The sequence below is a fragment of the Vitis riparia genome, chromosome 8 (assembly GCF_004353265.1).
Source record: "Vitis riparia cultivar Riparia Gloire de Montpellier isolate 1030 chromosome 8, EGFV_Vit.rip_1.0, whole genome shotgun sequence".
In the NCBI taxonomy this organism is placed as follows: Eukaryota; Viridiplantae; Streptophyta; class Magnoliopsida; order Vitales; family Vitaceae; genus Vitis; species Vitis riparia.
In genome coordinates, this window is record NC_048438.1 from 13,815,963 (window position 1) to 13,830,215 (window position 14,253).

General features: G+C 34.6%; 1 protein-coding gene and 1 non-coding gene across 2 annotated transcripts; both read right to left on the reverse strand.

The window, feature by feature from the left end:
• Positions 1–1,623: 1,623 nt before the first annotated feature.
• Positions 1,624–10,127, reverse strand: LOC117920790 (UDP-glucuronic acid decarboxylase 1). Its single transcript, XM_034838425.1, has 7 exons — positions 9,200–10,127; positions 8,700–8,847; positions 8,509–8,588; positions 4,955–5,038; positions 4,768–4,842; positions 2,191–2,283; positions 1,624–2,048 (listed from the first exon to the last, which is right to left on the reverse strand). Exons 1-7 carry the CDS (start codon positions 9,821–9,823, stop codon positions 1,839–1,841), a joined length of 1,314 nt encoding a protein of 437 aa, XP_034694316.1. The 5' UTR covers positions 9,824–10,127; the 3' UTR covers positions 1,624–1,838.
• Positions 10,128–12,680: 2,553 nt separating this feature from the next.
• Positions 12,681–12,754, reverse strand: TRNAR-UCG. Its single transcript has one exon. It is a non-coding gene; the product is annotated as a tRNA-Arg (tRNA).
• Positions 12,755–14,253: the final 1,499 nt, after the last annotated feature.

Consider the following 14,253-nt stretch of genomic DNA (forward strand, 5'->3'; position numbering starts at 1 on the left):
TACTTCAAAAAAAAAAAAAAAATGGAATTGAGTTTGGAACCTCCTGTGTTGAGCTGTTAAGCATCAGCTTGGATGTGAAAATTGGGAGGATATTGTGTGGTAGGGGTTTCATACTTTTGATGAATTCAATGATGAGTTGATTATTTGACCAGAAAACTTTGTATGTATAGAAAAAGGTTAGAGAGGCAGACGGAGTTCAGTTGTTTTAACATAACTTTATGGCAGTGGTCCTCAACTCAAATAATGTCCCAGGGCCACTCCATGACTTCAGTCCCCAATTTCTCCACGGAAGGAAAAAAGTTGCAGCAACCCACCTTTTTTTTTTTTTTTCTTTTGTGCGGGGCCAAAAGCGGTGGGGACTTGTAACTGCTTCAAAAATCAGTCCAAGAATGATGTTGCAATCGGTGATGGCACCTTTTAATGTCATCATACATCAATCATGGCTATGAACTAGAGATTTCTTTGGCGTAATCAAGCCCGTAACAACATTTTGATACAAGTTAAAGTTGAATTTTTGTGGTAAGTAAATCTTTGAAAATTGGAATTTTGTTAAAGGATGATCATAAGCTGCCATCGTTTGATTAAAGCTGAATCCTCCCATACAATAGGGGGAAGGGTGGATAGGCCGCATCGACGGTGTAGAATGGATAAGACACTCATTCGGGAAGTGATTCAAACACTAATGGGATAAATGCAAGCCAGTTTCAAACCCCTAGAGGATTGAGATTCTGAGGAGGGAAGAGAAAACAGGAGACTGAATTTCATTTCATGTACCAAGTCCTTTCACCTGTAGGTTCGCTGCGCTTTTTTAACGTCTACGGTCACAGCCCACAGTTTTGAGTTTTCAGTTCGCTGAGAGTTATTTATGGAAATTGGACAGCTGCACAAAACCAGATGTACAATGGGGATTCCATTTTTGCTCCAGACAGCATGACAAAAAAAAATATCAAAAAACGCCAAAACAAGCAGTAGCTAGGGTGCAATTTCATGGAGGTCAGTGGACGGACCCTGGAAACCCAAACCCAGTAAGGCCGGACTGAAACTGTCAGCCAACACATGGATAGCCCCTAACCAACCAATGTTGATAGGGGCACATTAACTAAGGTGTCCATGAAAAATTAGAATTGACTAACTATGAGCAATAACTCTCTAATCCCATTAGTTTCAAAAGACAGATTTTTTTTCTTCAGTTCTCAAGTCCCTGAATTTATTAAGTCTCATATCTATACTGGATCAATTCATTGTGATGCCACCGATCCATTTTTTATTATTAACATAATGACACCGAGCATTTATTGCAGCCGGTGCCATCATTCGATCAACAGATTGGCTTTCTTAATTTTTATGACACCTAATTTCCCTATGTTCACTAAATTTCCAACTCCTTTACCTACGATAATCATTTCCCACGCTCTACTGAGTTTTGTCATGTTGATGTTAGCCTACATAATCTGTTTTGACTTTTGACCCGTTAAATTTATCATTTTACAATTTAAATATGAATAAAAACACTGTCAAACGTCGATCATATTCATACCCATACCCATTAGTTTTGTAGGAGGAGGAACTTTTGTTATAGAAAAATTTTGAGTTGAATACAAGCATTTAACCACCACAAATGCATGCGCAGAAGAAAAGGGGTGACAATAATGCCTTCAAAAATCACAGGAGTTGATAAACAAACAGATCTATCTGCCTACGGATGTGACATATTTGCTGAAATTTTCAGAAGGAAATGTAGACCAAGGATGGATCGCAACATCCTAGCGAAACGAATTGAATCAACAAAATACATGATATGCTCTTCACACTATACATACTGGTATGTTATGTCATTCTTATTTCTGCCCTTTCCCTTCGTCTTCATTCAAGATGCGGTTTTGGAAATCTGACACCATGAGAGGCAGTCCTTCTCTCAGGGAGATTTTTGGTTCCCAGTTCAGCAGCTCCTTTGCTCTGCTGATATCCGGTTTCCGCTTATGAGGATCATCAGCAGTGTTTGGCTTGAACTCTATTGTTGCACTTGAATCAATTGTTTCTTTTACAACCTATAAGAAGAGGACGAAGGAGGCAATGCTCAGCACACTAATCGGTCAAAAAATAGGACCCACTGACAAACATTCACAGTGAATGTGGGTATGGGAGAATCCAACATATCAATTCTTTTATGAATAGTAACGAAAGACAAACCTCTGCAAGCTCCAACATTGTGAACTCCCCAGGGTTACCCAGGTTAAAAGGCCCCACATGCTCACCTTCCATTAGTGCCACCAGTCCATCAACCTGACAATGAGAAAAGCTTTTGAATCCTCTTTCATATTTATTAAAACACTTCAAATTCATTCATAACAACTTCAACACAAATTTTAAATGGAAGGTCAGCTCCAAAAACCTGCTAATTATATTTTTTCTTCCCATATTTCCTTTGCCTAGTGGTCTATAGTAGTATATTCTCACAACAATTTTAGACTAAGTTTCCAGGAAGCTCTATGAAAATATACAAAAGAGTCATGCCAGGAAGAAAAAGGAATGGAAAAAGAGGAAACAGGTAAGCAAGTGATCAATTTGATTATTTGTACACCCATGCTCATCTTGATGGTCAGTGAACAAAGAGTATATATTCTGGCAACCATGGAAGTACTGTTATTTCTTTACTCTTTTCCCTGGGAGAGTGCCCAAGGCAACAATTTCATAATATCCTAAGATTTACTTAAACCCCCTAGAGCAAGTTAATGTGAAGTTCACAACGGTACAAATTATGATATACCAAGTTTAATAGCTGTAAAAGTATTCTAACCCTGAAAATTCTCTTTGCAGTATTTTACATGCCAACAGCCTCAAAACCTATTTAAATGCATCTCAGAATCTGGAAAGTGTGAAAAATTGCTATAACATTCCCAAGCTGGTCTAATTTTCAGATAAGCCGACAAATAAAGGAAACCAAGTTAACTACCAAAAAGCTCAAAGGCACAGCAAGCATTTCCATTAAGAATCACATGTGTTATAACCTCTAGTTTTCTCTAAACCTGTTCTGCCTCAGGAAAGGAAGACCACAGTTCTGTAATCATGAGGAGCAGAGTGGACCAAAATAAAAATCAATATGAAAGAAAAAGCTGGTCCTGCCCCAACTTGTCTGCCCATGGTTTTATATCAGGAGGGACTCTAAAGCCATTGAAAATGTATTTGGTTTGTGGTTCAGATCGATAATTATACCAATGTGACTAGTGAACCTAGAGAAAACTATGTGCATGTAGAGACCAAGTTATTACATCAACAATACTTTTTTTTTTTTAATGGGGAATAACTGCTTCTGTTTTTCCTTTCTCTGTCCTTGTTGGGACTCAAATGTGGAAAGTTTCCCACATCCCTATATCCCAACCACTTATCACTGGAACCAAGCCCCAAGAGCATTATTTACTCAACAATTTTTTAAAGAGTAATACTTGTTTCTTTTTTTCCTTTCACTGTCCCTGTTGGGGCTCAAATGTGGAAACTTTCCCACAACCCCATCCCAACCACTTGTCGTTTGAACCAAGCCCCAAGGGCATTATTACTCAACAAATTTGCAAGTGATACTTCTTCTTCTTCTTCATTTTTAGCATAACAGAATTAATGTTATACAATTAGAATATAATAAATTCTCTGGTCTGACACTTATTGCATTTTTATCCTCGCTTATCCTAATTTTACAGCTTATATTTATAACATTTGATCCCACACTCCTCCCAATCTCTCATTAATATGCAGAAAATAGAAAAACCAATCAAATAATAAACACACATCCAAAATAAATCCCTCCAACAAGCAGAGGTAAATCAATTAGTTTCTGTCTTCCCTCTCAAAATCACAAAGGATGATATCTTTCCTTGCTTTTCTGAAAGATGAATGTATATGACAAGAGGGCACCAATTTATCTAATAGTCCAATTATGAGTGATGACATATGGTGATGAGGGATTGCCATCAAGAAAAAGGAAAACTAAGCAGGAATCAGTGACTAACGCAAGTAAAAAATAAAAAATCATTGACTAAAGTAGCTTTTTCCAACTACAACAATCAATGGGTCTTCCCAGACATGGTTACTCCTTTAGCACCTATCATCTTCCGCCATTTTTCTTCCTGAAGTAGACGACCCATTATAAACAGCACTAATGTTATCTATTTTAGAAACATTGAATCAAACTAACAATTGTTTTGGGCATTTGTGGGTATAACCACTATTACAGCTTCTGATTGATTCTTCATTATTATAGTAATCTCTCTTGAAATTTAGCTTGTTTGTGAATCATTTGTATGCAACTTTAAAATAACAAAGGCAAGGCAATATCACTCTTCCTGATTTTTTTTGTCTTTATCAGAAACAACAAAGATTTTATTAGCAAAGTAAAACTGAGAAGGATGAGAAATCCTTCCCTAAATACAAACCTGATCAAAACAGAGAAAAAGAAAAAAGAACCGAAAGACATTCAAACATCTCAACATAATTAATTTGACACTTTCGAACTACATATCAAAATCCACTCTTCCTGATTTGACACTTTCGAACTACTTTGATGCTCTTCCTGATTTTTGCATGCGGTAAATATATCATATTGGATCGTTCATTCAATATGCAAAACCTCCATGAAACTATTATGACACTTCAAGATCCAATGGAAAGTGAGGGAAAACAAACAACAATGCATGGAAAATAGTGTCTCCAAAAGAGTATCAGAGAAGAAAATAAAAAGCATAGAATAAGCAAAAAAGATAATAATCCACTACATACCAAGTCAGAGACATATTGGAAGCTTCGTGTTTGTTTTCCATCACCATACACAGTCAAAGGTTGCTTGCGGATGGCCTGCAAAACATAGCTATAACAGTTAAAAAAACTTTGGAACTTATAAAAATGTCTAAGATTTGGTTCATCGTGTTTGGCAGAACTGTAAGGAAAATAAGTCAGGAGATCAAACCTGTGCAACAAAATTGCTAACCACACGCCCATCATCAATACACATACGAGGCCCATATGTATTGAAAATCCGTGCTATACGTACCTGCGAACAGAAAATTCAGTGATTAATCCAAACTATTGTCTACAGTCCACTTTATGGAGATATCTATACAGTAAAGTAGAATTTATAAGGATGGCCCATTGAATATTAGAGTACAGAAAGACACCTAACTTACCTCACATTTAGTTAATATTAAATTAAGCAGCAATAATATAAAGTAAAAAAGAGAAGAAAATGCTAAAGGGTCTACTAAACCACATCAAATCATCCAAGGAGCAAAAATTTTAAACTCATATTAGCCCTCAAATGTTCACCATCTACACTCAACATTACCCTTTTCAGGATTGTGAGTTGCCTAACCATGGCAAATCTTCTTGAATTAGATTCCCCATGTTAAAAGCAATGGAAACAAAATAATAGTTCAACACTATCATTAAAAACACTTAATGAATTGGAATTTTGAGTCCACATTCCAACCAATAGAGACCACCATTGGTGTAAGAGCCAGATTGCAGTTAGTAGCCCCGAAGGAGCAATACATTTTATTTTGATGGAAAACTTACAATTAAGATAGCTACCCCCAAAGAAGGGCCCAAGGATATAAGAATATCCTTCAAATAACATAAAATTGTAAATAATGTGCAGATATCAGAACTTTTAACCAGTTATGCAATACAAATGACAGATTTTATCATACATTAAGATATCTTAGTGAAAAGGAATACAACCTATTTTATCAAGTTATCAATGTCATGCATAACTTAACTGAACAATAAATGGAGAAGGGTCAGAAGCATTGTGCATGAATTATGAAATATCATAATCTGTCAAGTGCCAAAATGTTCCTTCACCGCATGATTGTTTAATTCAAGCCAACTAGTATTATAAAAACTGAAAGTCAAACACACAATATAATTCAGCTGTCCTCATGGGTAAACAATTCTAGGTTAAGTATAAATTCACTGATGTGGCAATTGGTTCTCAATGAATACCCTTTCTGACCAGTAACCACTTGCACTACAAATAACTAAGCTTTCTGACCAGGATCTTGTCAATTGCTAGATTATTCCCATTATATTACCTTCCTTTTAAGTTTATTACAACTTTTCTCAAATGCCAACATTGCTTTTCTTGCCAAAACCTAGTCAAATTTTGTTATGTCAGCATTATATTATGTTATTTGTAAGTTTCTCACAACTTTTCTCAAAATGCCAGGATTGCTTTTCTTACTAAAACCTAGTCAAATTTTATTCTGTCATGATAATATTATGTTATTTGTAAGTTTCTTATTCTCAAGTCTTTTTCCAAAATACATATCTTACCCTCAATATTGAAGTGCAAAGTATCATTTGCTACTACTCATGAGTCACAACATAGGCATTTGTGAGTATGTATGCATTGTACAGTGAGTTCATGACAAAACAAACCCCTTTTGTTATGCAGGTGGAAACTTTAATGTTACACATTACTATAATAATATAAATGTGAAACCAAGGTTTGGTTAATATTGATTTTGATGATAACAAAACAAGGTTTAGAACTAATGATCATATTTCAAGTGTGATTAGGCAAGACGATTTCCAAAGTGGCAATCACAAAGACAAATCAAGCCAAGGAGAAATCATGAAGAAGAAGACCACCTCAAAGAGAAGAGTTTTTCAAGACCAAAGCTTCATAAGATCTCTTTGTAAAGTTGTTGGTGCGCTAGAACTTTCATGCATTTCATTCTTTATTTATGCACTAAAATCATCCAAGAGTAATATTGTTTTAAATATCTTAAGAATTGGATGATTTCATGTTTTCAACTAAAACCTTGTGTTAAATAATTTTCAAACTTATGTTAAAAGGTTTTAAGTTGAAAAAGGTTAGTGTTGAGCCAAAAAAATGGCTCAACCGGTTCAACCGGTCGACCGGTTGTGCTCGTCCGGTCGAGGACCGGTTGAAGGAGGCCAAAAAGTTTCTCTCTCCCAGTGGCCTTCTCTTCCCGGTCTAGGTTGAACCTCAATCGGTTGAGGTCCGGTCGAGGTCCGGTTGAGGCCCAACGGTCACTTTCCCTAACGGCTAGTCAACCGGTCGACCCCTAGCTCGACCGGTTGAACCCCCAACGGCTAGTTTGACTTTTTTCTTCTATAAAAAGGCTCCAAATTTCATTGTTTCATAAGTTTAACCTTTCCAAATCATTCTTGATTATATTTGAGCCTTGGAAGAATGTTTTTTAGTGCACCATTGTTTCATAACTTGCATATCTTTAGTGCACCATTCAATCCTAGTTTTTCTTGTATCTTTGAGCCTAAAGTTTTATTACTAGGATTTTTGTGAGATCATTATTTGTATATCTTTGTAAGGAATTTTCTCAAGTGAGGGGTATCACTTGAGAGGTTGTTCAAGAGAGGGATATCTCTTAAAGAAGTGTAAAGGGTGCTTGGAGCCAAAAGTCCAAGAGGGTGAATTGGAACCATAATCCAATTGTAAAGAGATTGGAAGCTTGGTTGAAGCTTCAAGATAGTGGAACCCTCACTCAATTAGGAGGTTGAAAAGAGTGGACGTAGGCAAAGAAGTGTCGAACCACTATAAACTCTCGTGTTTGCACTCTCTCTACCCTAACTCTTTTAAATTATATGCAATTGTCTTTATTTTGTTTATTATATACTTGCATAAATTGTCTCTTATTTTTGTATAGTTTAAATTTGTGAAAAAGAGACCATCACCCTATTTACCCCCCTCTAGGGTGATTATCATAGTTTGGATTAAACTCAAATTCCTAACAATAAAGATAAAACAAAATCACACAAAGAGACACATAAGGTTTTAACATGGTTTAGCTAACCATGCTTACATCCACAGATGAATGATAATTATTCCACTGAACTAGAGAGAATATCATAGAGGACAAAAAAACAAATATAATCATTGAGCTTCAAATATCTAATGTTTCCTCACTCCTTTTATCTCAACCCTTAACCGTGAGCCCTTACTCTACCTGGTGTCTCCACCTCTTCCTCACATGTCTAACTTCTCAAAACTTTACATGCTCATCTTCATCTCATAGTTTTTTTCCCTTATAACCTAAAATATTTATAAAAATATGTCTCACAACTTTTCTTATTCTACAAGAAAACTTATTTCCAAGATTAACAATATATGAAACATCCTATACAATAATTTTTCCAAAACGAATATATACCAAATAGGAATTTGAGACACTTTCCAATCCCTTTCCTGGCCACTACTTTCTTCATGTGCAACATCATAAATGTGTAAATTCAATGATGTGGACCGAGGAAGAAAAACTCAAAAAAAAAAGCACAATCACAATCTGTGTGACTTCTAAGATCATTGAAATAATGCATGCACTATCTCATGTTAATACTGAAAATAACAAAGCAGAAGTATCATGGAACAATAAGTATAATATGCATGATCGTACCATGCAGCATTTTCATGCTTAGTTATCTCAACAGAGCCACCATTTCACAACAGCTCATTTACAAGAAAATATCAGGACCAGTTACCTCAACATCAGCACCTCTATGATAATCCATTGTCAAAGTTTCAGCTGTACGTTTTCCTTCATCATAGCAGCTCCTCACACCTAATCAGTTCAAGCATTTAAACATTTGAAACAAAAATGCCACAGGCATACAGAAACTATTAACAGACAACAAAAAGCATAAACATTTGTTAAGAAATTATCAGTTCTCACCAATTGGATTCACGTTTCCCCAATAGGTCTCCTTCTGGGGGTGCTCAAGGGGGTCACCATAAACTTCACTTGTACTTGTGAGCAAAAACCTTGCCCCAATCCTCTTTGCAAGGCCCAACATGTTCAGGGTGCCCATCACATTTGTCTTGTAATCACAGTCAAGGATAAAAGAGATCCAAATTTCACAAAATCACTAACCTTACATTTGGTTTTTGAATCCTAAATTATTCATCATTTGGCACCCTTGAAACAAAATTTTTAAAATTTAAGAAATAAAAACAGCCATTCAATTTAGCCCAATTCAACTATCCACGTCGGTTGAGATCATTTTTTTCATTTTCCAAAACCAGCACAAAGCATAAAAACTGGCAACTTTGTTTTGTTCTCTCTTCCTCGGTTTTCCAGACAACCAAACGGAGGCTAAGACAAGACAAAAAAGCAATCGCACACAACAAACCCAAATCAAAATTTGCAACCAACATAACAATCAATAAGGATATAATTGTTTTAACAGGATTATACTTGTAATGAACTGGGGAAGCAGGGCAAGCCAAGTGATAGATCTGATCCACCTCCAACAGTATCGGTTCGACCACATCATGCCGAATAAGCTCGAACCTCGGATTCCCAAAATGGTGCATTACATTCTCCTTCCTCCCAGTAAAGAAATTATCAATGACAATCACATCATCCCCTCTAGCAATGAGTTTGTCGACCAAATGACTTCCCACGAATCCGGCTCCACCAGTCACCACAATTCTCAACCTCCTTCTCCCAATTCCAACCGGAATTCTCCCAACCTTGCCCGCTCCATTACTTTGGGGATATGGGATCGAAATCTGATCTCGACTGGTTACACCAATGGTAACCGATCTGGGTATAGTTGAACGGGTCTCGGCGGGGCCGAGGCGAGACAAACTGGGTTGAACAATGAAGAACGTGGAGCCAATGAGGATACCCACTAGGATAAAGAGAAGGCGTTGTTCCTTGAAGAGATAGTTGATGGATCTGGGAAGGGATCTGGGGTGTTTTAGGGTTTTGGGGGAGTATGGAGGTGATTGGGAGGTGGGGATTTCTTCATCTCGTCTATGGTTTACGCTTGATTGTTTGTGTAGCTGTTTCATGGCTTGGGATAAAGAGTTTATAGGGTTTGTGGGGCGGGGAAAAGGAAACCGAAAAAGGTGAAAAAGGAAGATGCCAATGGAGATTGTACCTGAAAAAAGAGAGAGAGGTGTGGATGGGTGAGTTGACTGAAGCAGAAGCTGAAGCCTGAAGGGGCTTTCAAAGTTCCGAAGGCTGTGAAAGCTCTCTAGGTATATATTTCATTTCAGAAATGGAAGGTTGGTTGGGGAGAAAGATATAGAGAAATGGAGTGTATGTGTGTGTTGGGTATGAGAGTCTCAGCCATGACAGCCAATACGGGGAGGTCTGTTTTCTTTTAGAAATGCAGTTATGATGGGAGGATTTGACTCCAATCCTCTGGGCTACGCTCTATGTGTTACAGTGTACCCTTCCTGTGTGTGGGTCGCCCGCCTGTGCATTTACTGGGCCACATTATTGCTGGGCCAGTTCCCTTTCCGCTGCGGCCATACAAAATAATAAATCCAATCTACACTCCACTACCCAATTTTTTTTTTAAAAAAAATTATAAAATAAATGTTGCTTTGCATATGGTTATATGAATTAAATCAATCATATTTTAGAAATTCTTATGATTCTATGACCAAGCCTTTCCGATTAGGTTGCACTGTGTTGATTCATGGAGTGGGCGTATACCTTTCGGCATTGAATTTGAGACTGATCACATTAGAAGTGGATCCTAACCTCCCATCAAGGTGGGTCCTTAAGAGGACCCACTCTAATGGGGTGATGACAAAAAGTAATAATAGAGGTTGATGAGAAGAATGGAGAGAATTTTGTAGTTCTATAACTAGACCCTCAAGCTGGGCTAGTTGGGTCGGCAAGGGAGCCTAATCAGGCTGTTACCTTGGTGTTGAATCATGGAGTAGCACATGTCACTCCAGCATTGGATTTGAGACTTTTATCAGATCAAGAGTTGATGCTAACCTACCGTGTAGCGTGGGGATGACAGAGAAACTCTTTAGGGTGGGTCCTCATCGGATCTGTGCCCAATGGGACAAGGATGAGAGCACTAATCAAGGTCTAAGGTCCGGGATGGAGAAAATTTTTATGATTTTGTGACCACACCCTTGAGCTAAACTAGGTTGGGCAAAGAAACTAAATCAAAGATTGTTAGCTTATTGGTGTTGATTCGTGGAGTGGCACATGCCTCACCACCAACATTGGATTTGAGACTGATCAAATTGCAAGTGGATTCTAACCTGCCATGTAATGATTGAAAATGAGAAATGGAGAAAATTCTTATGATTCTATAACTAGGCCCTCAGATTGGGCCGGGCAAAGCAACCTAGTAAGAGATTATTATTATTACTATTATTATTATTATAGTAGTAAAGATGGAGATGATGATGATAATTATTATTATTATTTGTTGGTGGTAGAGAATTTATTAGCCTAATGGGATCTCCTATTCCCAACCCATCTAGATTAAGACAATAAATCAAGTAGAAATAGATAATAAATATGCAAATTTATTATTATTATTATTATTATTTGTCGGGGGGTGTGACGGGAGAATTTATTTATTTATTATTATTTGTGGAGACAATAAAAAATAAATATACAAATGAAATAGAACCAAATAATCTGATTTTGTCTCACATTATTTATTATTATCATTATTACTATTATTATTTATATTATTATTTTGTATTGCAAAAGGAGAATTTATTAGCCTAATTGGGATCTCCCATTCCCAACCCAACCCATCTAGTTTAAGACAATAAATCAAGTAAAAATAGATAATAAATGTGCTAATTTATTATTATTATTATTATTTGTCGGAATGAAGAATTTATTATTAATATTTGTAGGGAACAGTAAAGAATAAATACACAAATGGGATAGAACCAAAGAGTTTGACTTTATCTTACCCTATTTATTATTTATATTATTATTTCTTGTTGCAAAAGGAGAATTTACTAGCCTAACCGTGATTTCCCATCCCCGCCCCACCTAGTTTAAGACAAGAAATGAAGTAGTATCACTATCCCCACCTTACCTATATTAAGATTACAATACAGTTTGTCCCACTCCATTTACTTCCCTAGTACATGGATTCCATTCATGCCCAATGGTAGACCTTATTTATTTATTTATTTGTTTTATTAACAAGATTCTATAAAATAGAATTTTCATTTGCCCTAATTTTGTCATTTCAAATTGGTTTTGAATTTTAATAGAAATGATTCATTTTAAAGAGGGAATGGGGAATTGTGATTTTAGTGGGAGAAATCATGGCATGGAAATCTTAGGTGACAGGTAAGCATCAATGTACTATATTATTTTGGTCGATATTTGGTTTTTTTTAATGAAACAACAAATTCAATTTGCTTTTAGATTTTAAATAAATTTTTTTTACCAAATTTCTTTTATTTTTTATTAAAAATAAAAAATTAAACATCTAATTTTTTACTAATATTAAAAATAACTTTTTAAAACTACTAAAATATAATCAACATAACCCTCATCCTATTAATACTAATAAATAATATAAATAAAATAATAAAAATAAGCGACATAATACTTAATAGAATTTACAATTAAGTAAATTAAATTTTAATTAGAATTAAATGAAAAAAGAAAAAAGAAAAAACACCAGCTACATGCTTTATGAAATGTTTGCTGTTGACTTATAAAATATTCTTTCAAAAAAAAAAACAATGGGGGAGTGGGTTATATTTGGATACGTTGGAAGGTACATTGCGGCCCAGCTCCAAACGGCCCAAATTGAAAGAAAGTAGCTGTAGTAGAAGCGCACTGAACCCGAGCCCAAATCGAAAGGAAACAGACCAAAAAAAATCCCAAGCCCAAATCGACGGACAAAAAATTCATTAAATTCGACCACAGTGGGAGTCGAACCCACGACCTTTTGATCCGAAGTCAAACGCGCTAATCCACTGCGCTATGCGGTCAATTAATTATGAAGTTTAACTTTCTTTTATACAATTCTAAGTTAATCACCCAACCCTATTCAACCACGTTGGATATAAAGAGGGCGGGGCCGGGCTCAGACGCACTTGTAATCTCCGTTCGTAATTTGGTCCCCTTCCATTACCGGGAGGTTTTTCGTTTTGATCTTCGCAAATTTCACATATACTTTTGAGCATTTTTATTAAATATGTTTAATAACATATATACATCGAAAAGGAAAAAAGCTTCACATTCTTTCATTTATTATTTAAATATAAGTAATATTATAGAGAAGTAACAACCTTATTACATGCATGAAAAATACGTTATATATCATTTTTAACACATTAATATTTTCTTCTTCTTTTTATTTAAAATAAAAATAAATAAACAAATGATTACGAATTATTAGAAGTAAGTTAGAATTCATGAAAATATCACTAAAATATGAATAATACAACCAAATATAAAAGTTACGATAATTAAAAAAAAAAATAAATATATATATATATATAACCAAAGTATAAAGTCATAAAAATTGTGACATAAATACAAAAGAAGTAATTAGATACAAAAGTTGTGCCTCGAGTATCAAGTATGTGATAATGGTACAAAAAAAGTAATGTAATTATGATATGATGAAAATTATGGTCAAAATGTGAAAATACGAAAAATATGATAGAAGTAAAAATAATGTGATTATAGTATGAATAAAAATATGACTAAGGTATAAGTATGTGTCTAAAATATTAATGTATGAAAAATATAACTTAAGTATGAAAAATGTGACTATGATGTAAACTAATACATAACCAAGTTACAATGTGATTAAGTGTTAAGGTACAAAAAAATACAAGCATTATATTAAAATATGAAAAATATGGTCACTATAGGTATAAAACATATAATTAAGGTGTGAAAAATGTTACCGATATAAAAAAAAAAAGTGACAATCATACTAATGTATGAATTTTATGATATGACTACGAAAATGTCATTATATGGGTATGAAAAATGCATGTAACTAGGGTAAAATATATATATATATATATATATATATGAAAAATAAGTATAAAATAAATAAACAATTAAAGGGTAAGAAAGTTTTTATATTTGTCAAATATATAGAATCGAAACTCATTTAATCTCATTGATACAAACAATACAACAAATTATTGGTACAATTACATGGCTCTTTGAACTTCACTTTCACATTAAAATCTAACCTCTATTTCAATGAATAAGAGCATCTATATATTTTTTTTTATAAAAAAAAGCATTTAAAAATATTTATTTTTGTTTAAAATTTTAACTAGATCAATAATTAATATTTGAGGAAAATTTTAATATTAGAAAAATTAAATATATATATATATCCAAGATGAAAATAATATATAAGATTAAATTAATTAATTTATTCCTTATTTTTAAAATAAAAAATTTACACATGCAAATGTCACGTTTTCCACTACAAATATCTTAATTTTTTTTTAATATATAA

Excerpts from the sequence above, each read along its gene's own strand:
- LOC117920790 (XM_034838425.1), bottom strand. The coding sequence starts at position 9,823 with ATGAAACAGCTACACAAACAATCAAGCGTAAACCATAGACGAGATGAA. Across the intron at positions 8,848-9,199 it reads ATAATCCTGTTAAAACAATT|AAGACAAATGTGATGGGCAC; the intron begins ATATCCTTATTG and ends GACTGTGATTAC. Across the intron at positions 2,049-2,190 it reads CAATGTTGGAGCTTGCAGAG|GTTGTAAAAGAAACAATTGA; the intron begins GTTTGTCTTTCG and ends CTCTTCTTATAG.